Here is a 24,046-nt window from a genome sequence, read left to right as displayed (position 1 = left end):
ATTAATTTATAATAAACGAAGAATTTCTGACCCTGGTGAGATTCGAACTCACGACCATTCCGACCTTTCGAATCAAAGGTAGGCGCTCTTACCACTGAGCCACAGAGGGGGTCATCAAAAATTACTGTTATATGTGCAAATGTTAATATTTTACCAATTTAGATTAAATAATGGTATTAATTAAAATTAAGTCATATTTTAATTTATTTTACTTTGAGCTTCGCAATTCACATAATTTCAGAATTCAAATTCAAATTTTTACCAGAAAAATCATTTTGCCGAAAATTCAAAGTATACCACTAATTTTGTTTATCATCCCCTTTTCAAATGCAAAGTCCATTTAAAAAAAATTTAATATACAAGGTGTTTTTTTTTGGGTTGGAACATTTATACATTATTTTTGAATCCGGACCTGGATTTTTTATAATTGTAATTAAATTAATTGACTGAACACCTAACAGAATATTCGCGTGTTAAATATAAAATCAATATACAGTGTGGTTGACAAGTTGTAAGCTGTATTTCAATTTTTTTCTATTTAGAGCTCTCGCAATTCACTTAATTTCAGAATTCAAATTCCAAATTTCACCAGAAAAATCATTTTGCCGAAAATTCAAAGTATACCACTGAATTTAGTTTTTTATCCTCTTTTCAACTGAAAAATCCATTTTAAAAAAATTTAATGTACAGGGTGTTGTTTTGGGGTCGGAATATTTTTCCAATATTTTTTAAGCCGGACCTGGATTTTTTACAATCGTAAATAAATTAGTTTATTGTACGCCTTAAATGATATTTGCGTGCCAAATATAAAATAAATATACAGTGTGGTCAAAAAGTTATGAACCAATTAAGAAAATGGCAAAATAGATAAAACACCCAGTATCTTTGTTATTAATGGAGTAAGACCCATTAAGTGTAGTATTTTTGAGACCGCATAAGTGTCCTCTTTCTACAGTTAACGTATGTTACTTTACCAATGAAACACCCTGTATAAAGATGACTAAGGTCCGGTTTCACTAACAACAAATAAATCAATGAATAGTTATTCGTCGAATAAAATTTATTAGATGTTTTCAATTTTTATTTTGTTTCAATATAATTTTGATAATTTAAAGTTAAACTGACGAATTTACATTCTTATAGATATTTACAGCGAGATTAACTTGCCAATTGAATCGAAGAGTTAATCGCAAAGCAATATTTATTTGATAAATAAATAAAATAAGTCTTATTGGACGTTAGTAAAATGGAGAAATGTCAGTTTATTGGTCGAAAAAATTTATTCTTAGAATAAACTACTATTTGTCGTTTTTGAAACCGGCTATAAGAGATACGGAATCTAACATCTGCTCTTAGTTGTTCAAATATACTATGAATATAACAAAAAAATTGGATAATTAATTCTAATGTAGCTCAATTTTTTTCTATCTGTTTATCTACGAAAGATTTAGATTAAATTCATTTGGTACATCTAGAAATTTAAGAATAAAAACCCACAATTTCAAAACCCGCATTTAATAAAAAAGAGAAATAAACTTCGAATTCAGTAATAAGATTATCTCAGCAACGCTTTCTTTTCCTTTTCTTCAGAAGCAATTATTGTTAGCTGAAATTGTAAATAGCTTCCAATTTTTGCAGTGAAAATTACCAGTTTTTCTCTGCCTTTCAGAATATGATTGGACACTGGACGTTTTATTGTATTACTCACTGTCGAACGCCTACGGAGTTGTAGCGGAAGAACGATCGTTTTACTTTTCTTTATTTTTATTATTAGATTGGTTTGTGAAGGAAAATCAAAAGAGTTTTATTTAATTTTAGGGAGAACTGCTTGCCCTGTTTTTTCTGCATACGAATCGTTGTAGAAATAAACAGAAAAACTGATAAATTATTAGAATAATAACAACTAAACTACTATAAGGATCGGACACTGGTAGCATTTCTAATAGTAGGGGAGGCAAGTATGCTAAATTTACAGTTACTCGACCGTTATGGGGACATCTGACGTTAATTTGGCTTTCAAGTCAAAGGGCTTTCAATGTGACGTTAATTTCGCGAAATATTCGCTTTTTTTGGTGAAATCTTATGACTCACCCATGCCTCAAATCGTCAGATTTTTGAAATACACACAGTTAATGTTTAAAATATTTGAAATGATGTTTGAAATAATACTGCAAGTACTTAACGTACCTTTAGTCTGGGCAGATTATCGGAGAATAGGCCATTTTTGGGAAAAGTTATTTACCAGCAATTTTATTGCTGGAATCGAATCTTATGATTCTATATATTAATAATATAGGTATGCAAAGTCCGCAGATAGTGTGCTACTTTTTTTATAAACAAAATGGCGCCCGAAAATCATGTTTTTTCCAATTTTTGCTCTATAACTCCAAAGATTTTAATTTTACACCAAAAATATTCCAATAAAAATTCACCGTCATTAAATTCTGCATAGAGACGTGTTTTTCCCGATTTACTTCTACGAAAATTTTCCCGGAAAATGCGGGTTTTTCCAACAAAATCTTTAATTTTCAACTAAAATTTTAGATAAATAATTGTGTATCAATAATTAAATAACTTAATAGTATAAAAGCTCTTTTTGTATAGATTATAATTCCAGAATCCGATGGAAATTGAATGAACAGTTTAGGAACAATTGAATTGTTAAATAAAAACTTGCGGTCGCTATAATAACCACAATAATTATGATACATATGATTAACTATGATTTTTGTATAAAAAGACACTGTACCTATCTAATGTACTTTACAGAATTGAAATTGGACTATCTAAGCGGCCTCAGGAATATTTTAAAGTTATAAAAGCAGCAGGACGCTTCTTTTAAAAGAAAAAACTTTTAATAATTGATGGATTCGACCGTTACTTGATGGAAGTTCATTTTATCTCACAATAAAACACTGAAAAACGTTTGTTTTTCTATACTTCCACAAAATTTATTACAACTATGTTATTACTACAGCTGTTTCGGCAAAGTGCCTTTCTCAAGTGATATATTTTACAATGTGTTTGCCTTTTTAAGTCTTTAACTGAAGAGGTTGAGGAGTGGGATCAAATTTACACAAACAACAGTGCAGGACTTATTATGGGTAATCCTCTAAGCCCATTACTATCAGACATATTTATGAACCAACTTGAAACAACAATTTCTAAACACCCCTTATTTAAACAGTTCTTATATTGGTGGAGATACGTGGATGACATACTAGTCTGCTTTACAGGAACTAACAGACAACTTGACCAATTTCTATCATACATTAATTCACTTCATAGTAATATTGAGTTCACAATAGAAACAGAACAGAATAATTCCATAAACTTTCTAGATGTAACGATTACCAGACTACACAACAAACATGAGTTCTCCGTATATCATAAACCTACCCATACTGACACAACTATACACAATTCATCATCCCATCCTACACAACACAAATTAGCAGCCTACCATAGCATGATACATAGACTGACAGAAATTCCTATGACAAAAAATAACTTCGAGACAGAACTAAATATCATTAGACAAATAGCAGTAAACAATGGCTGTAACGAACAAACAGTTAACAACATTTTAAACCAAAAACTCCATAAGAAAGCCTTGAAATTAGTGTATCCACCACCACAGAAAGAACCCAGTACCTTCTGCTCTCTCAAATATACTGGCAAAATAACAACAAAAATAGCCAGATACATAAAAAAGAAAGGAATAACACCAGCTTTCAGAACTAACAACAACTTAAGCAAACATATTAAAAACAATAAAAGCCGAAAGAGAAAGCAACTACAGAGTGGTGTGTACAAACTAACTTGTGGTGACTGTCCGAAAACTTACATCGGTCAAACTGGCAGAACTTTTGACAAACGGATAACAGAACACAAAAGGACTTTCAACAATAGAAAAACAGACACTTCTACATACACACTTCACCTTCTAGATCATAATCATTCTTTCAATGAAGAGTTTCAAATTCTACATATTCAAAATAAAGGCCTTAAGCTATCACTTTTAGAATCAATGGAAATTAATAAATTGAAAAATACAGATATAATTCTGAATGACCAACTCGAGACAAACAGCTCCCCACTCCTCAACCTCTTCAGTTAAAGACTTAAAAAGGCAAACACATTGTAAAATATATCACTTGAGAAAGGCACTTTGCCGAAACAGCTGTAGTAATAACATAGTTGTAATAAATTTTGTGGAAGTATAGAAAAACAAACGTTTTTCAGTGTTTTATTGTGAGAAAAACTTTTAATTGTGATCAGTGGTTCCTGAGATACAACCGGTCAAAGTTGACCGGCATTTACGGCAAAGATATAAACAATAGGACCATAATTTTTGAACCATCACCTTTTTATTTTTGTCCTCTTTCTCCACGCCAATTTTCATAACTTTAAAATACTCATGACATATATTATTATAATAAAAACTATCGATATTACGAGTGAAAATTGCCAAAAATAGCAAAATTCCAATCAAAAATTAGGTTGGAGAAAATGTAATCTCAAAGTTTAAAATCGGTATACGTTATGGTAGGGGAGCCCAAGCGGGGATTTTTGCAGTTACTCGAGCGCGTCAGATTAGCATATGGGAGAAACCTGGTACCCTGCAGATGTACCTCTACCATATATTGGCTCTTAACACAGGGGAGTTCGTTATGGGGGGCCCGAAAAAAAAATCTATCCTTAAAAAAACTCGAAATTGTCAGATTAAGATAAGGTAAGTTAAGTACATGCAAAAGAGTGTATATTTCAAAAATCTGACGATTTGAGCCGGGCGTAAGGAAATGGGTGAGTCCCAAAGTTTCACAAGAAAAAAGCGAATATTTCGCGAAATGAATGACAGATCGAAAAACTAAAAAATATGTGCCCAATATTTTTTAAAAATCTATCGAATGATACCAAACACGACTTCCCACGGAGAGGGGTGGGGGGTAAATTTAATATTTTAAATACGAATCCCGCGATATTTCGCGAAATGAACATCAGATCAAAAAACTGTGAAATACACTTATTCAATATTTTTGAAAAATCTATCGAATGGTACCAAACACGACCCCCCATGGATGTGGGGTGGGGGGTTACTTTAAAATCTTAAATAGGAGCCCTCATTTTTTATTGCAGATTTGGATTCCTTACGTAAAAATAAGTAACTTTTATTCGAAACATTTTTTCGAATTATGGATAGATGTCGTTATTATCGGAAAAAACGATTGTTGGAAATGGAAAATTAAATTAAAAAATGGCAAGCGCCCACTACAATGGAAAACTTTACTTAACTTTTTTTGGTTTTAGGACCTACTCTTCACAACCCAATAGGTCCCCAAAGCGCTAGAGTGACTGCACATTTAGCATACTTTGCTCCCCTACCATTAAAAAAATTCATTTTCTCGGCTTCCCATGCAGCAATTTTCTTTATTATTTTTTTGTTCTCAAGTAACTCGAGTAGAGACATATAACTAACGCATTATTAAATGTCAAAGTTGCTTTTGTTTGGTTATAAAAAATTTATTTATTTATTATAACAAAAATTTTAAATTTGTTTAAATAAAAATTGTTTAAATAATTATACAGCTTTTAAATGAGAATATTTGTGTTTTTAACCTTAAAAGGTACACTTGTAGTAAGTTTATCTAAAAAAAGTTTACAACTAAAAAAAGTATGTAGTTTTCTTTTCTTATAAATAAATTAATCTATTATAACAAAACAAAAGCAAGTTTGACATTTAATAATGCGTTAGTTATATGCCTCTAATCGAATGCATTTTTTTAACGTATACCGATTTTGAACTTTGAGATTACATTTTCTAAAAAACCTAATTTTGATTGGAATTTTGGTATTTTTGGCAATTTTCACTCGTAATATCGATAGTTTTTATTATAATAATATATGTTAAGAGTATTTTAAAGATATGAAAATTAATACGGAGAAAGAGGACAAAAATAAAAAGGTGATGGTCCGAAAATTATGATCCTCTTGTTTATATCTTTGCTGTAAATGCTGGTCAACTTTGACCTGTCGTATCTCAGGAACCACTGATCGCAATTAAATTTTTTTTCCAATACTGTTTTCATGATATAATTTAATTTAATATTTCCCGAGATATTCTATTTGTTTATAAGCCAAAAAATTGTTTATAATTTTAAAATATTCCTGAGGCCGCTTAGATAGTCCAATTTCAATTCTGTAGAGTACATTAGGTATGTACAGTGTCTTTTTATACAAAAATCGTAGTTAGTCTTATGTATCATAATTATTGTGGTTAGTATAGCGACCGTAAATTTTTATTTAACAATTCAATTGTTGCTAAACTGTTCATGCAATTTTCATCGGCTTCTGGAATTATAATCTATACAAAAAGAGCTTTTATATTACCAAGTTATGTAATTATTGATAAACAATTACTTATCTAAAATTTTAGTTGAAAATTAAAGATTTTGTTGGAAAAACCCGCATTTTCCGGGAAAAATTTTCGTCGAAGTAAATCAGGAAAAACACGTCAGAATTTAATGACGGTGAATTTTTATTTGAGTATTTTTGGTGTAAAGTTAATCTTTAAATCTGTGGAGTTATAGAGCAAAAATTGAAAAAAACACGATTTTCGGGCGCCATTTTGTTTATAAAAAAAGTAGCACACTCTCTGCGGACTTTGCATATCTATATTATTAATACATACAATAATAAGATTCGATTCCAGCAATAAAATTGCTGGTAAATAACTTTTCCTTGTATTTTGCTAATTAGCCCAGTGTACTTATCCTAATATGACGATTTCGAGTTTTTCTAAAGATAGATTTTTTTTTGAATTACCTAACGAACTCCCCTGTATTAATAGTTTATATATGGTACGGGCAAATTTACAGGGTACAACGTTTCTCCCCATGAGATTTTCTTATGGTCTCGAGTAACTGTAAAAATCCCCGCTTTGGCTCCCTACCATGAACAAGTAATCAAAATAAACTAGGTACCTATGGACTACACTCTTCAGCTTTGGAGACTTATTGACTTATTATCCAACTGAATTTATTACATTTTGCGGTTTTTGTGCGTTGCTTACTATTAACACTGTATCTTCAGCGTTCAGTAATGTAGACTCAAACAATAGTGGTGACAAGATGCAACCTTGTCGCACTTCTCGTCAAATTCGTATATCTACGGATGTTGTGTCCTATATTTCGATTTTTGTCGTTTGGTGGCAATACAATTCTGAGATAATATTATTTGCAAGTCTTGTTCGTAAATTCCACATGTTCTCAGAATTTCCATTGTTGTTAAAGACCTTTTAAAAACACAAAAATATAGAGGTTGTTTAGCACACATTTGAATTTAAAAGTTAATGGGTATGAAAATAGTTTTTAGTAATTTTCTAAAATAAGGACCCAAACAATTGTATACCATATACATTGAGGACGTTTAGGTTGGAATAAATTCATTTTCTAAAAAATGCGGGATTTTGGACATAAATCCCGAAACAGGTCGATTTTTATTTTTAAAATACGATTATTTGGCATATCCATCATCCTAGTAACCTCATCCATCTGAGTGTAAAGACGTAGTGGATGATTTTTTTAAATAAGAATAGGGGTCGTGTGATAGCTCATTCGAAAAGTTAGTCAATGATCTATTCAATAATATAAACTGTAGTATAATTATTTATACATGGGGTGTCCAAAAGAAACATTTCTTTTGAATTAAAGTACTTGATACAAAAAGAAGAATTTACGTACCTAATTTATTTAATTTAAAATACATTTTACTACTGTCAGAAAACAGAAAAATTGTTTATTGACAAATAAATATTGTTTTTCGCTTTAACTCAAGTTAAAGCTGCCACCCACCTACCTCTTGTCTGTTTGAACATTTAATTTAAGCGAAAAGCAATGTTTATTTTTCAAATAAATTTTTATTTGTTTTCTGACAGCAGAAAATGTATTTTGAGTTAAATAAATTACATACATTCTTTTTTTTGTATCAATTACTTTAATTAAAAAAATGTTTTTTAGAAACCCTATATAAATAATTATGTTAATGTTTATATTACTGAATAGAGAATTGAATAGCTTTTCAAATAAGCTATCACACGATCCCTATTCTCGTTAAAAAAATCATCGACTACGTCGTCACGCTCAGATAGATGGCGTCACTAGTATGATATATACAGGGTGTTTGGTAAAGAATGGGCCATAGCTTAACCTTAGATTCCTGAGGTTAAAATAGGTCGATTTAAGCTAACTTACAATCGAACAAGCGAGACGTGGCGGCTGAACTTCTCGTATTGTGTATTTATCGCTGTGTATTTTCGCTCAAGGTCAGCTGCCAGCTATCGTTTGTCCGATTGTACCCTAGTACAAAAGTTGATAATAATCGAAACACGGTGTCAAAGTTAAACTTTTATTTTATTTATTTTTGAATATTTCCTGACAGGCATGGGACAACAACACGAAATTTGGTAAGTGGTGCTGGTACTGTACGTCCTACTAAATTATGTTAAACAAACGTTTCTGGCTACTACCAGAGACGTACGACGGGGGAACGTGAATGGTTGACCCTTCCCAAATTCTACGCCACTGGCGGAATTGCTATTTTAGTGCAATTTTTTTATTCTCCAATACTTTCTATGTAAATAACATACTTTTCATTCGTAACGATAAAGCCATTAGTTTTCGAGATATTAGAACCTAAAAACGAAGGAGCACAATACATTAATCAAAATAAGTGTGCCTTTTCATTTTTAACTTCAAATATCTCGAAAACTAATGACTTTATCGTTACGAATGAAGAGTATATCATTTGCATAGAAAGTATTGGAGAATCTAAAAATTATGCTGAAATAGCAGTTTCATCATTGGTTTAGAATTTGGAAAGAGTCAACCATTCACTTTCCCCTATCGTACGGCTCTGGTAGTAGCCAGAAACGATTATTTACCATAATTTAGTAAGGTGTACAGTACCTACACTTTCTGCGAAGTATGACACGACGGATATGTCAAATTATTTTAAAGTATTCTATTTTTTTTAATAAATTATTCTTTATTTAAAACTTTAAGAACTATGTGTGCCCGGTATTATAAAACTATTTGACATATCCTTATGATACTTGGCAGAAAGTGCAGGTACTACTGGCACCCTACTAAATTATGTTAAATAATCGTTTCTGGTTAATACCAGAGGTGTACGACAGGGGAAAGTGAATGGTTGATCCTTTCCAAATTCTACGCCACAGACGAAACTGCTATTTTAGCATAATTTTTAGATACTCCAATACTTTCTATGCAAATAATATACTCTTCATTAATAACGATAAAGTCATTAGTTTTCGAGATATTTGAAGTTAAAAATGAAAAGGCACACTTATTGTGATTAATGTATTATGCTCCTTCGTTTTTAGCTTCAAATATCTCGAAAACTAATGGCTTTATGTTTACGAATGAAGAGTATGTTATTTACATAGAATGTATTGGAGAATCAAAAAATTGCACTAAAATAGCAATTCCGCTAGTGGCGTAGAATTTGGGAAGGGTCAACCATTCACGTTCCCCCGTCGTACGCCTCTGGTAGTAGCCAGAAACGTTTGTTTAACATAATTAAGTAGGACGTACAGTACCAGCACCACTTACCAAATTTCGTGTTGTTGTCCCATGTCTGTCAAAAAATTATCAAAAATAAATAAAATAAAAGTTTAACTTTGACACCCTGTGTTTCGGTTATTATTAACTTTTGTACTAAAGTAAGTTAGCTTAAATCGACCTATTTTAACCTCAGGAATCTAAGGTTAAGCTATGGCCCATTCTTTACCAAACACCCTGCTTATGCCAAAAAATCGTAATTTAAAAATAAAATTATACCTGTTTCGAGACTTATCTGCAAAATCACCCATTCTCGAGAAAATGAGTTAATTCCTACCTAAACGTCCTCACTGTATATGGTTTCCACACTTGTATTACAATATTGTCTCCACTGTTCTCCCTTAAATGAAGATTATTAATCGGTTTTCTATTTGTTTCAGGATCCAGTTGTGATGTAACTATAAGTAGTGATACAAATAGGAATGGAACAATTATTAGTCCGTCGTATCCTTCACCATATCCTGCAAAAACGACTTGTACATACGAATTCCAAGGAAGAGGGAAAGAGAGGGTTCAAATTGTCTTCCAGGATTTTAGCTTATATATTCCTAATGCTAATGCAAAAAAGTAAGTATTCTTTAAGATATTAATATTTAGTTCGTATCGATAAACTTTTAGACCTGTCCGTGGTCTGTGGCTGTCTAGTTGTCTGTCAACTCCCAGTCTAAAAGACCTGAGGAGTATCTTGCGCAAGGTTTTCTTCCTCCAAACTATTTATATTCCACGACTCTTGAGATTAGTCATCTCTGTTTAGCTCTTCTGTCTTTCTACATATTTTGTGTGCCTTTGACTAGTTTTCAGGAAGAGCAACATTTTCTCCCACGGTTTATTCCTTTAGCCGAAATTTTTCAATTTATAGGAGCCGAAAACCCGCCTTTTATCCGTAGACTAGATAGCGCACTCCCATATACGTTATTTATTGCTCAGGAAAACAGACAGGTAAAAATATATATAATCGGGATGGAACAAATGGGAGAAAAAGTTAAAGAAAAATAGTCCTACCCAAAATGGATACGTACGAAAACCGATGAAGTTACATAGATAGAAATAGGTAATAAAAAGAAACTCGGTCAACAATTTTTAAAAAAGGAGAAAAAATAACCCACAAAACTACCGAGATATTAGTTTGAAGAGTGGAGAACTAAAACTGTTTACCAAAATTCTAGCAGAGGAAAAATCGTCGACAGAAACTTGTGAAGAACAACAAGTTTTTGAAAACAATAAATTGAGTATGGATGCAATATTTGTAATCCGCCAAATAGTACACAAAGACATATAATTTAACAAGGTAGCTTTCTTGTATTTTATTGACTTCAGTAAGGCCGTTAGTAGAGTTAAATCTACAAAAGAGAAACATTCATTCTAAAATAATAAAAGTAGTTGAATCACTGAACATCGAGAACTACACATACACACTCCACGACTCTACACCATAAAGTTAGATCGAGAACACGTAGCAGCGAAATAGGCGGATCCTCAATACCAATTTTGGTCTCTGTTACATGTACTCTGTTAATACCTTAGACATTCTTTTAAAATCAGCTCTTACCTGCTCTATCCTGGATCTAATTTCACCCTGACTCTCTGCGTTACAATTTAACTGGTATCCTCTTCTTCTTCTTATACTTGTTGTAGATCTGTCAATCTGTTAATTCCGACGTTGAAGTATTTCTTGAGAGGTAGACTGCCAGCTATCTCTCCATCTTTTTGGTGGACTAAACCATTCTCTTCGTCTTTGCCTACCCCATCTAACTTCATCTTGCACGCCATATTGTTCCCTGATGATATTGTTTCGTATTCTATCCCTTCTTGTCTTCCCTGTAATTGGTCTTAGTGTATTCATTTCGGCTGTTCGTACCTACCCAATGGAGACCTGGTACGGATCAACAACATACTAATTAACCATGTAGAATCTTACATATACCTTGGCAGCAAGTTAAATGCAAAATATAAAGAGGCTTCATAAATTAAAGAGAGAATAGAACGAGCTAGAGTAGCATTTAATAATATGGAAGAACATCTCATACGCAATTTACCTCTTCCTCTATAAATTAGGACCAATTACACGCTATATTTTACTGATCTTATTATATGGTGCTAAGGCCTGGAGGCTGACTGAGAGGCTCATGAAAAAACTGTAGAAATGTGTGTATATCGATGCAGTCGTCGTATATCCTGGACTAAACATGTTACCAACATAGAGGCAATCCAAACAATTTGGTAAAGAAGAAATCGTGAGCACAACTAAACAAAGAAAACTTGAATACCTAGGATCCATATTGAGACACGATAAGTATTGCCTACCTTAATTTGTTATCCAATGAAAAATAGACGGCAGGCGAGGACCAAGCAGGAGAAGACACTAATTGCCTCCAAAATCTATGGGATGGTGTGCTAGCTCACATCAGTCGGACTATTCAGAAGTGCCGTATGCAAGATCAGAATTGTCAGCTTAATACCCAAGGTTCGCAGAAAACATGGTACCTAAGAAGATTTTGTCACTTACATTGTTGAGTTAAAATTGGTCATCATACAATTTTGTTTGAATATTAATCTTTATAATGAAAAATTTCTAGTTTTATGGGTGTCCCCAAAATAGTGCGTTCCTTAAAAGTATAGCTAGAAGGCACATGCAGAGCAAAAAATTCTTATAACATTTGTTTCTGAATTCAACCGTTTGGTCAAAAAACCAAAATACATTTTGGTATGCAAATTGAAAGCTGTCAACTGTGTTCAGTATAAAAATCTAAAGACAAATTCAAAAATAGTAGGTTCCTTTGTATGTTTACAGTTGTATCTGGTAGTAAAGTAATAAATCATGTAAATATCAAGGGAACCCCTATTTTGACATGGGCCTTTGATATTTACATTGCACCCTTTTTTCCTCCTCAACATCAAACAAAACAAGAATTTGTTTTGTTGGTTTGAAATCAACATGTCAAGCACATTTTTGTGATTTTTTTAAACTACACTACGTTTATTTTAATTTTAAATTAAATAAGCTTATTAAGTACAATTCAAATAATATTTAAAAAAAAAATTCAAGAAAAAATATTGAAAAATAAGCCAACGGCGGCTAATTTTTACAGACACGTTAAAAAATGGATGGAATTTTGCTATGGACATTAGAACTCATCACTGGATCATGTGAAACAAAAAATTCAAAAAGATTTTATTAGCTTATGAGTTTCTAGAGACAACACTGTCGAGTTTTTTATTTTTAACGATTTTGGAGTTCTTGGTATCACTCGGAAGTCAAAAAAACGAATTTTTTTAGGAATTAAACCATAGTTACTTAAAGGAAAAGTTATAATTTATGTAAAACTTAGAGCCCTAATCCAACACCTTCATTAATTCAGATAATAGCAAATGCCACATTATTAAAGCAAGAAATAATTATTTTGTAGGTAGGTACCTACATTTCTGGTGTCAACAACCTTAAAATCACACCTCAAATAGTAAATAAACCGGGGGTTCCATTATGTTAAATTCCCAAGTCACAAACAGTTCTTGTACGGTGAGACCCGATTATTTAATTTTATGAAAATAAAAGAAAGTTCACTTACAATGGAGAACAATGTAATTTTTTTGGAAATGGTTAACTTTAGAAAAAAATATTATAGGACTTTTTTTCTACATTCTGTATTATATTCATACCTTAAAGTAACGCACTATTTTCGGGGACACTCTGTATAAAATAATGTATTGTTTCAGTTGTGATAATACTGATTCGCTAGCGGTCTTCATTCACATCGACGGAAGAATAGAAAAAATTGATAAATTCTGTGGAACGACATTACCTAAACCGATAATGTCGAACGGACCTCGACTGAAACTCGAGTTCCAAAGTTTCTATACCTCCAGATACTCCAGAGGGTTTAAATCTACTTACGCCTTTATGGAAAGTAAGTTTTCGACACTAACTTTTAGTTTTAAATTGTTTTGTTGCAAAATCCAAAGTATTATTTAGGTACCAAAACTTGTTGATTAATTTCAAGCAAAATTCTTAAGAGAATTATATCTACTACCTAATGAAATAAGGCAGTCAGTATATTGCTCTGGAGCTAATATCTTGTGGCATTTTAATATAGTTTATGTATTATTTTTATTGGAAAGTAACCAAAATTTTAGTTTAAAATACGTTTATTTGACGTTTTAATTTCTACTTCGAATTTTGAAGGAATTATTTGGAGAACGATTTTATTTTTGAATTTATAAAAAAATTGTTAGTTATGATATAAGTGTTAAAAGTACAATTTTAAGGCACGCATGTGAAGGTTTGCAGAATGAGCGCAGCAAATTCTGCAATTCACATGCGTGCCTTAAAAATGTACTTTTAACACGTATATTATACAATATTTTTTCTACAAACGTGTTAAAAATACAATAATACAGTTTAAATTAAATTTTAAAAAACATTTTAAAAAACATATAAGAGGATGGGTACGTATTTTCGGCTGCAATGCTATTCAAATAGGGATTAATTTTTTTTTTTCGAATCCTGAGAAAACTAATAAGTATTTTTTAAAAATTTAAACGCAGAATGAAAGACTACGTTATTAATGAGGGTCTAAAATCACTGATAACTTCTATAATGTTTATTTTAATAAGATACAGAAGTGAAAAACTAAGAGAAAATTTAGTGTGATTTTTAATTTCAAATATCTCATTCAAAATAAACTTTTTGTTAATTCTAAGGGACTTTCGGCCCTCGGTAATAATTTAGTCTTTCATTGTGCGTTTAAATTTTTTCAGGATTCGAAAAAAATGGACACCATGTCCGTGGTAATATTTTCCAAATCTATCTTTGTCTTACTCTCACTCAGTCAAATAGAATATTGTCAGCATATTATCAGTCAGACATTGACAATCAGTGACAATTTTAAATATTTGACATGGCATCGGGAATATTTTGAGTTGTTGATTAAATAATATTTATATATAGTGTATTTGATAAATAATTGATTTAAGACATTAACTTAATAAAAAGTTATTTATTGTGTATTATTTGTGGAAGATCCAAGCAGAGAATACATCAGGATAATATATTCTGTGATCCAAGTATTTTGTTGTTAAAGATATTCAAAATTGTAAGCGTTCCATAGTAACAATATATTATTAAAAAATCACTTTAACACTTTTCCTCTTTTCTCGATTGAGTATTAGTTTTTGTTGTACATATAAATTATTACAACTACTGAATATATAGTGAAAAAATTATCACATTTATTAACTGAATTAATAATTTGCAATTATACAAATAACAGTTATCCAAGAACATTTAAAAGCCATATCTTTAAGTTAATGATGATATTTTCAAGTAGAATGACATTCTAGTAATGTTTACATATCCACACCAGTGTGAATTTTACTACACGTAATTTGCCGTGTAAAGACAGAAAAAGTAGGGATGGCCGTAAAATATTTGCGAATTATGTACCCATGGCCTTAATAAATTTCATCGTATATTACGGACCTTAGCAACCATTGTTGAAAATAAGAATTTGATTGTCCGAAAACTGCTGCCGGTGCAGCGAACATCACCAACAACATCCGAAGATATTGTGGCCTCAACTTCGACTGGAATACTGGAAATTCAGTTATTTCTACTCATGCCGCCGTAACCATGGAAAATGGTAAAATTGCAGTGCAAGTACAGTGAAACCTCGTTAACTCGGATTAATCGGGACCGCGGCCGATCCGGGTTATCGAAAATCCGGGATATCCGGAGAAAATGGTAAAAATTAATAAAATACGGTACACTTACAGATAAACTCCGTTATAATTGAAATAACATGAAATATTTATGCACAGTACACATCTAAATTACGTATCAATTACGCCTTTATCAATTCTACCTAATGCTTCTAGTTTTTTTTCCATTGTCACTACAACATTTTTACGTTTTGTTGCCATTACGTAGACAAAAAACTCGCAAACACAAAATCTGAATAGATTTACGAACGATTACAGAACGGAAGCGAACAATACGACTGTACTACACACAATACGGTCTCAATCGCAACGATCTTATGTTATTTCATAACAGTGAAGACTAAACCATTGTTTAAAAAATAAATTTTTATTTTTTTTTAGACAATGCTAAGACAGTTTGAAATAAATAAAGGGTACTACAGGTGCCTATTGTTTCCGATAACACGACAATGAACGTCGTGTGCCATGAGTCATTTTTACTATCGTATATGTAGTTCAAATTACACAAATACCCATTACCTCTCAAATATTATATTACATGCATTTTTATTGTTGAAATGTTTGTCTGATAAAAATCGGTCCGGGTTAGGCGGACTTCCGGGTTATCGGGGGCCGACTTATCGGGGTTCCACTGTAATTCAATTTTCAAATTGCGCAAATTGAGCTATTATTAATGTTAATAAATTAAATATAAATATTTTGACGTTTGCTTTCAAAATTTGACATTTCCCTTTTAACTGAAGTGCATTAAAAGTTTTAAAATACCCAGTGCTTTAAAGTAACAGTTTTAAGGCTCCTATGGAGTGCTAAAAATTGCATTTTTAACACGTTTGTAGAAAAAAGTAATTTTTTAATCATTGATTAATTATAGTCAGAACAAGATTAGATCGGGCTCCCCTTGATTTTTGTAATTGTTAACATACTTAATTACATATCCAATAATTTTTATCCATAGGGCTTTTCATCGATTCTCGTTTGTTTCGAGCTTCTGTCATATGTTTTATAATCTCTGTATACGCTGTGAGCTCGTACGTAGAGGGGATATTTATAAATTCACGAGCGCCAGTAGTGGCAAGTCTGTAAACGTTTACCGGAAATTTGACATAAATGTCAAAATGATTAATTTAAAATTAAAATTAAAAACATTAATTATAAAAAATATTAGTTGGTCAAAGCTGTGGTATATATTTTTACCTTAAATATACTTACGTTTTAAATACTGAATTTACGTTTTTTAATGTTCCTTAATATGTAATTATAAATTAATCTATTAATCTTAGCGCCATCTACACGATAATTGTGAAAGTATCCGAAGTAAGAAATTCATATTTCATCAATAGAACGTCAAAATGTATAGCAAAATCTTTAAAAAATCTGTTACAATTTAATTACTTTTTAGCGTTGTAAATATTAAGCGATAACAATTAAATAATGAATTTAAAAATTACCGGTGAAAGTTGAATTAGTAATCCGCCAGGAGCGACAGCAGCGAAGCTCAGAGCGTATAGGTAATATTCCTATATGTCTACAATGACAGAAGCTCAAAACAAGTGAGAGTCGATGAAAAGCCCTATTAAAGAGCTCGGTCCCGATCGACCTTATATAGGATCCTCTACCACCATTATCAGCTCAAATAAACTTACTTTTGCATTTTTTTTATCGAAAAAAAAAAGAGAATAATCATGAATAATGGGAGTGTATACTAATTAATTTTCATTAAAAACTTTTCATTTGTAAATATACTCCATTCGCTGATCCCAGTCCCAAATGTCTAGTAAATTTAGTAATTATTTTTTGCTACGTTTATTAAATATTTAACCGACTGACAGTGGCTGAAAATTAGTATACAACCAAGCATAAGAGCTCATATTTAATATTTAGCCAAAATAATGGTAGGGGAGCCCAAGCGGGGATCTTTGCAGTTACTCGAGCGCGTCAGATTATCATATGGGGAGAAACCTGGTACCCTGCATATGTACCTGTACCATATATTGGCTCTTAACACAGGGAAGTTCGTTAAGGAGGGCCCGAAAAAAAAATATGTCCTTAAAAATACTCGAAGTTGTCAGATTAAGATAGTACATGCAATAGAGTGTATATTTCAAAAATCTGACGGTTTAAGCGGTAAGTCAGGAAATGGGTGAGTCAAAAATTTCACAAAAAACAAGCGACTATTTCGTGAAATGAACGTCAAATCGAAAAACTAAAAAATACGTCTGCAATATTTTTCAAAAATCTATCGAATGGTACTAAACATGACCCCCACGGAGAGGAATGGGGGGGTAAATTTAAAATTTTAAATACAAACCCCGCGATATTTCGCAAAATGAACATCAGATCAAAAACTGCAAAATACACTTTAAAATGTTTTGGAAAATATATCGAAACGATTGGAACGAATGTGAGTCAAACATGGTTTGACGCAGCTATGTTGTCATTTTTAAAATATATAGAATTTAGATGTGAATTTATTAATTTTAAGGGGTTTTTATACCCTAGATCTGTGGCTTTGACCAGTATCTATGTTTTTTAATGTGTTGTTTGGCAATTGCTCTTCTATGAAGGATTTATAATAGGACGAAGCTCTGATGATGGCACGTAATGTGTTAAAAGTACTTAGTTGATTAATAAAAAAACATTTTTTACTTGAACTCCCAACGGTTTGACGCAGCCATGTTGTCTTTTTTAAAATAGATAGTATTTAGATCTGAATTTATTAATTTAAGGGGCTTTTTTATTCCCGAGATCTGTGACTTTGCCCAGTATCTAGGTATGTTTTTTAATGTGTTGTTTGGCAATTGCTCTTCTATGAAGGATTTATAATAGGATGAAGCTGTGATGATGGCATGTAATGTATTAAAAGTACTTAGCTGATTAATAAAAAAAAAATTTACACACTATCAATCCTTTTTGAGAACATACACCTGTTTTCTGGTTTGACCTACTTAGAAGTGTGTACAAGTCATACAGTCTTTTTCAATTCAATTATTTTCCTTTGTCTCTATATAGAAAACTACGTAATATATTTTAACGAAATATTTGTTTTATTTTTAGATTTTGGTATTAAAACCGGGACTCAGTTGTCTACTTATCCTTGTGCCTTTGAATTTAATAGTAGCGAATTAAGCGAAGGATTTTTTCATAGTCCGAATTACCCTGGTTTTTATCCTAGAGACACCGAATGTCATTATTTTTTTAACGGAAATGCTTCGGAACGGGTACAGCTGCATTTCTACTATTTTGATGTTGAAGGCGTGTTACCGTAAGTATTTTCATTAACTAATTAGTAACCTAAAAGTTAAACAATTAGGAACGCACGACATTGATTTATAGTAAACAGTACATCGTCCTTTTTTAAAAATGATTACAAAAGTCTTAAAATTTTAACTGCTTCGTTTGAGCGAGTCTACCACTTTCTGAAAAATTTCAGAGTGCAGGTTGGACGTGTTTCCTCACGCCCCACGCCTAATAGTCTGGGCTGATTATCGGAGAATAGGCCATTTTTGGGAAAAGTTCTTTACCAGCAATTTTATTGCTGGAATCGAATTATAAGATCCTATATATTAATATTATAGGTATGTAAAGTCCTCAGATAGTGTGCTACTTTTTTTATAAACAAAATGGCGCGCGAAAATCGTGTTTTTTTCAATTATTGCTCTATAACTCCAAAGATTTTAACTTTACAACAAAAGCACTCAAATAAAAATTCACCGTGATTAAATTCTGCATAGAGACGCGTTTTTTCCGATCTGCGTCGACGAAAATTTTCCTCGGAAAATGCGGGTTTTCCCAACAAAATCTTTAATTTTCAAATAAAGTTTTAGATAAGTAATTATCTACCAATAATTAAATAATTTGGTTACTTAAAAGCCTTTTTGGTTTAGATTATAGTTCCAGAAGCTGATGAAAATTAAACGAATATTTTAGCAACAATTCAATTGTTAATTAATAATTTACGGTCGCAATAATAACCAAAATAATTATGATACACTGATCAAGCTTTGAAATCTTATAAAGTTAAGATGCCTATTTAATATTTTGTCGACAAAATATGAATTTTCTATTTTTTTGCATAATCTTTAAATGTTTAAAAAAAATAGTTATAAACAAATTAACGTTTCTCAGAAAGTTTTTATTATATTATAATTTAAAAAATAGCTAAAATGAGCATTTTAAATATCTTTAAAATGAATGCTTTAAAACTTTTTTGCAATCATTTGTAAAAAAGTTATGAAACAACAAAATAATCATACGATTACTACTGTGTTTATACTTTTTTTTAATTCTTTCAAAGCGTAGAAGTGAGTTTAAAGTACAAGCTAATTATTTACAAAAAAATATCGATTATCAGTTTAATAGTTATATTTTAATTAAAGATTATAAATATATTTTTTTGTAATTTACACGCGCGAAAGTAGAGTAACACAGTACTGTAGCTAACATTTTCACTCGGAGCGACGACCGGCCGCGTGATGTACACTTTTAATAAATAATGCATGCTGCGTGTCAGTCGCTTCGAGTGAACATTTTAGCTCCGACTCTGTATCAGGCCTACGTTTGCGCTAAAAATTACAAAAAAAAGTGTTTTTAATCTTTGATTCAAATATAACCATTGCAGTAATTTTTGACATTCTTTGTGAGTAATTAGGTTGTACCATAGACTCACTTTTAAGCTTTGAAACAATTAAAACTAATTATAAACAACGGAGATTTCGTATATTTACTTTGCTGTTTCATAACTTTTTTGCAAATGGTTGGAAAATTTTTTTAAAGCATTCATTTTCAAGACCTATGAAATACGCATTTTAAGTATTTTTTTAAATTAGAATATAATGAACAATTTCTGAGAAATGTTAATTTGTTTATAACAATTTTTTTAAACATTTAAAGATTATGCAAAAAAATGAAAAATTTATATTTTGTCGACAAAATATTAAATAGGCATCACACCTTTATAATCTTTCTAAGTTTGATCAATGTCTCATGATTATTTTGGTTGTTATTGCGACTGTAAATTGTTAATTAACAATTGAATTGTTGCTAAAATATTCGTTTCATTTTCACCGGCTTCTGAATTTATAATCTATAACAAGAAAGCTTTTATTTCACCAAGCTATATAATTATTGATTAATAATTACTGGCCAAAAAAATTTATTTGAAAATTCGAGAATTTGTTGGGAAAACCCACATTTTCCGAGGAAAATTTTCGTCGGAGCAAATCGGGAAAAACATGTCTCTATGCAGAATTAAATTGGGGTGAATTTTTATTTGAGTGTTTTTGGTGTAAAGTTAAAATTTTCGGAGTTATAGAGCAATAATTGAAAAAAAATGAGATTTGTTGGCGCCATTTTGTTTATAAAAAAAGTAGCACACTATATGTGGACTTTGCATACCTATATTAATAATATATAGGATCTTATAATTCGATTCCAGCAATAAAATTGCTGGTAAATAACCTTTTTTGTACTTTACTAATTAGACCAGCGTATTATAACTATTTTTTTTTCAAAATTTAAAGATTATGCAAAAAAAAGAAAAATTTATATTTTGTCGATAAAATATTAAAGAAGCATCTCATATTTATAATCTTTATAAGTTTGATCAATGTATCATGATTATTTTGTTTATTATTGCGATCGTAAATTGTTAATTAACAACTGAATTGTTGCTAAAATATTCGTTTCATTTTCACCTGCTTCTGAATTTATAATCCATAACAAGAAAGCTTTTATTTCACCAAGCTATATAATTATTGATTAATAATTACTGGCCCAAAAAATTTATTTGAAAATTCGAGATTTTGTTGGGAAAACCCACATTTTCCGAGGAAAATTTTCGTCGGAGCTAATCGGGAAAAACATGTCTCCATGCAGAATTAAATTGGGGTGAATTTTTATTAAGCTGTTTTGGTTGTAAAGTTAAAATCTTCGGAGTTATAGAGCAATAATTGAAAAAAATACGATTTGTCGGTGCCATTTTGTTTATAAAAAAAGTAGCACACTATCTGCGGACTTTACATACCTATATTATTAATATATAGGATCTTATAATTCGATTCCAGCAATAAAATTGCTGGTAAATAACTTTTCCATGAATTTTGCTAATTAGCCCAGAGTATAAACCTGTAGATATAGGGCGCTTAGGTTTTGTGATTGCAAATCTATAATTTTTAATTTTAATCAAAAGATTATGCGTTAGAATAAAATAAATTATTTTTGTCGGACAAAAAAGCGGGTGCGATTGTCGAGTCCGACACCCGCAAGATGTCACTCTAGCGCGGTACAGTTTTGTTATTACAAAACTCTTAATTTTCAATGAAAGGTATTGATAATTAATTAGTAAAAATTTTCCATCTATTGTCCGACAAATTTAAAGCCTCGTTTCTTTAGTCGGACAACGTAAATATGTTAATTATGGCAGGTTATGTTTTGCGATTACAAAATTCATAATTTTAATTTTTTTAACGTTCAATTAACACATGTTAGTAGGGGAAGGACGGGGAAGATGACGCAGCGTCTAAGATGACGCACCTCTGTATTTTATCAAGTACTTCACTAAATTCAGTTTTAATACCCGTGGCGCCCTCCTTTAGAAACTACTATTACTTTAAAACTTCATCGGTCAGCTTTCGTACTGTTTAGTATCTGTGAGGCAGAGTAACGCGATACACGTTGATTTCTTGTTATTTTTGACACTGCGAATATTAATGGTAAGTTGTTTAAAAATGGTTCCATTGGATTTTCTTCATATTCATGGGAGTAGGTGATATTTATTTTCAGTTAGCGAGGATTTATCTGTTAAATATTTGATGATGGATAATTTTGATAACCATTTTTTGTAGGTTATGCTGAACAGGCTAAGTTGACGCAGACTGCGTCATCTTTGCTGTTATAGTGCGTCATCTTTGCCTTTTCAGTTCATTACCTTAAATAACAATGGAGTATAGAATATTTATTATTTAGTGTCTATTTTGCATTTTGAGGCATCTTTTTCTTTTTTAGAAATGGGAAAATATATACGAAAAACACAGAGAGGATCATTTTCTGCAGCAGCTCTTAATGCAGCATTGAATGCAATTTGTAGAGATGGTCGTAAAATTCGGGAAGTGGCAAGGCCATTTTCAATACCAGAAGCTACATTGAGGAGAAAACTTAAGGTTAAAAATTTATTAAAGGAAGTCAAATCAGAGTCTCTTGGTAGAGCCCCATTGTTTTCGGCACATCATGAAAAGGAGATACTAGATCATGTTCTCAAGCTGGCCAATTTATTTTTTGGTATCACTTGCATAGAGCTGAGAACCATGGCATTTGCTTATGCAGAACGCAATGAAATTAAACACAATTTTAATAAGAATAAACAAATGGCTGGAAAAGACTGGTATCTAGGATTTATAAAACGAAATCCTCAAATTTCCTTGAGAAAGCCAGAAGCTACAAGCATTAATAGAATAACAGCCTTCAATAAAATAGAAGTAGACCGCTTTTTTAAAAATTTGGAAACAGTGCAAGAAAAATATAAATTTCTGCCAGATCGCATTTACAATGTTGATGAAACCGGTATATCTACGGTTCCTAAAGAATCATGTAAAAGACTTGGACCCAAAGGAGTAAAGCAGTTTGGAATCATTTCTTCGTGGGAACGAGGGAAGAATATCACGGTAATAATGGCGTTCAGTGCCTCCGGTAACTACATACCTCCATTATTTATATTTCCCAGGAAGAGGATGAGCCCACAGCTTCAGAAAAATGGACCAAGCGGTGCGATTTACAACTGCACGGATAATGGATGGAGTAATACGTCTATGTTTTTTTTATGGCTGAAGCATTTCCAAAAAAAAGTCCTGTCTAGTCCAGATAATCCCGTGCTGTTAGTATTAGATAATCACTCGAGCCATATTTCACTGGATATTTATAATTACTGCAAAGAGAATGGGATTATAATGGTTAGTATTCCACCCCACACATCCCACAAATTACAACCTCTTGATGTGTCATTTTTTTCTGCATTAAAATATGCGTATGGTCGCCATTGCAATTCCTTTCTAAAATCTAAGATCAGCAACTCAGAGTTTGAAGATAAAATTACTCCATATGATGTCGCCGACATTTTTAAGTTAGCATATGATCAGGTGGCAAATATTGATAAGGCCGATTCTGGTTTCGGAACGTGCGGAATTTTTCCGTTAAACTCTGGTAAGTTCACAGAAGATGACTTTTTTCCTGCTGATAATTTAAACAATGATAGCTTGGATAGAGATGTTTCTCCTGAACCTGCACCTCAGGGAACACCTCCACTAATAACAACACCTTCTATAAGAGAACCAGAATTACCACGTCCATCAACCAGCCGACAGTCTCCTGAAAGTCGTCACACAACCCCCACAAAACAAAATGAAATAACCAAACGTCCACATATTTCTTTTTCACTTATTTCTCCAGTTCCTTTGCCCAATAAAAAAATTAAAAGAAAATATGGACGACAAAAGCAACATTCTGAAATTCTAACAAGCACCCCTTTAAAAGAATTCTTAGAAGAAAAAGAGAATAAAAAAAAAGAAAAACTGGCGAAGTCGGAAGAAGGAAAGAAAAAAGTAACCAGACAAGTATTGGTTAATGATGCAGGATTAAAACTAAATAAAAATAAAGGGAAAGCCAAAGTACAAAAAATAATCAAACAAAAAATAAACAAA

General features: G+C 31.6%; 1 protein-coding gene across 1 annotated transcript in view; it reads left to right on the top strand.

The window, feature by feature from the left end:
* LOC114325498 (suppressor of lurcher protein 1) overlaps window positions 1-24,046 on the top strand; it is a 933,155-nt gene that overhangs the window by 875,900 nt on the left and 33,209 nt on the right. Inside the window, exons 9-11 of the mRNA XM_050648175.1 lie at window positions 10,022-10,208; window positions 13,356-13,546; window positions 18,411-18,618. Coding sequence (XP_050504132.1) covers window positions 10,022-10,208; window positions 13,356-13,546; window positions 18,411-18,618 — 586 coding nt within the window. The remainder of the gene's footprint in view (window positions 1-10,021; window positions 10,209-13,355; window positions 13,547-18,410; window positions 18,619-24,046) is intronic.

This window comes from Diabrotica virgifera, chromosome 4, assembly GCF_917563875.1.
Source record: "Diabrotica virgifera virgifera chromosome 4, PGI_DIABVI_V3a".
Classification (NCBI taxonomy): domain Eukaryota; kingdom Metazoa; phylum Arthropoda; class Insecta; order Coleoptera; family Chrysomelidae; genus Diabrotica; species Diabrotica virgifera.
The sequence above is the reverse complement of the archived record's forward strand: the minus strand, read 5'-3'. Positions and strand labels throughout refer to the sequence as shown.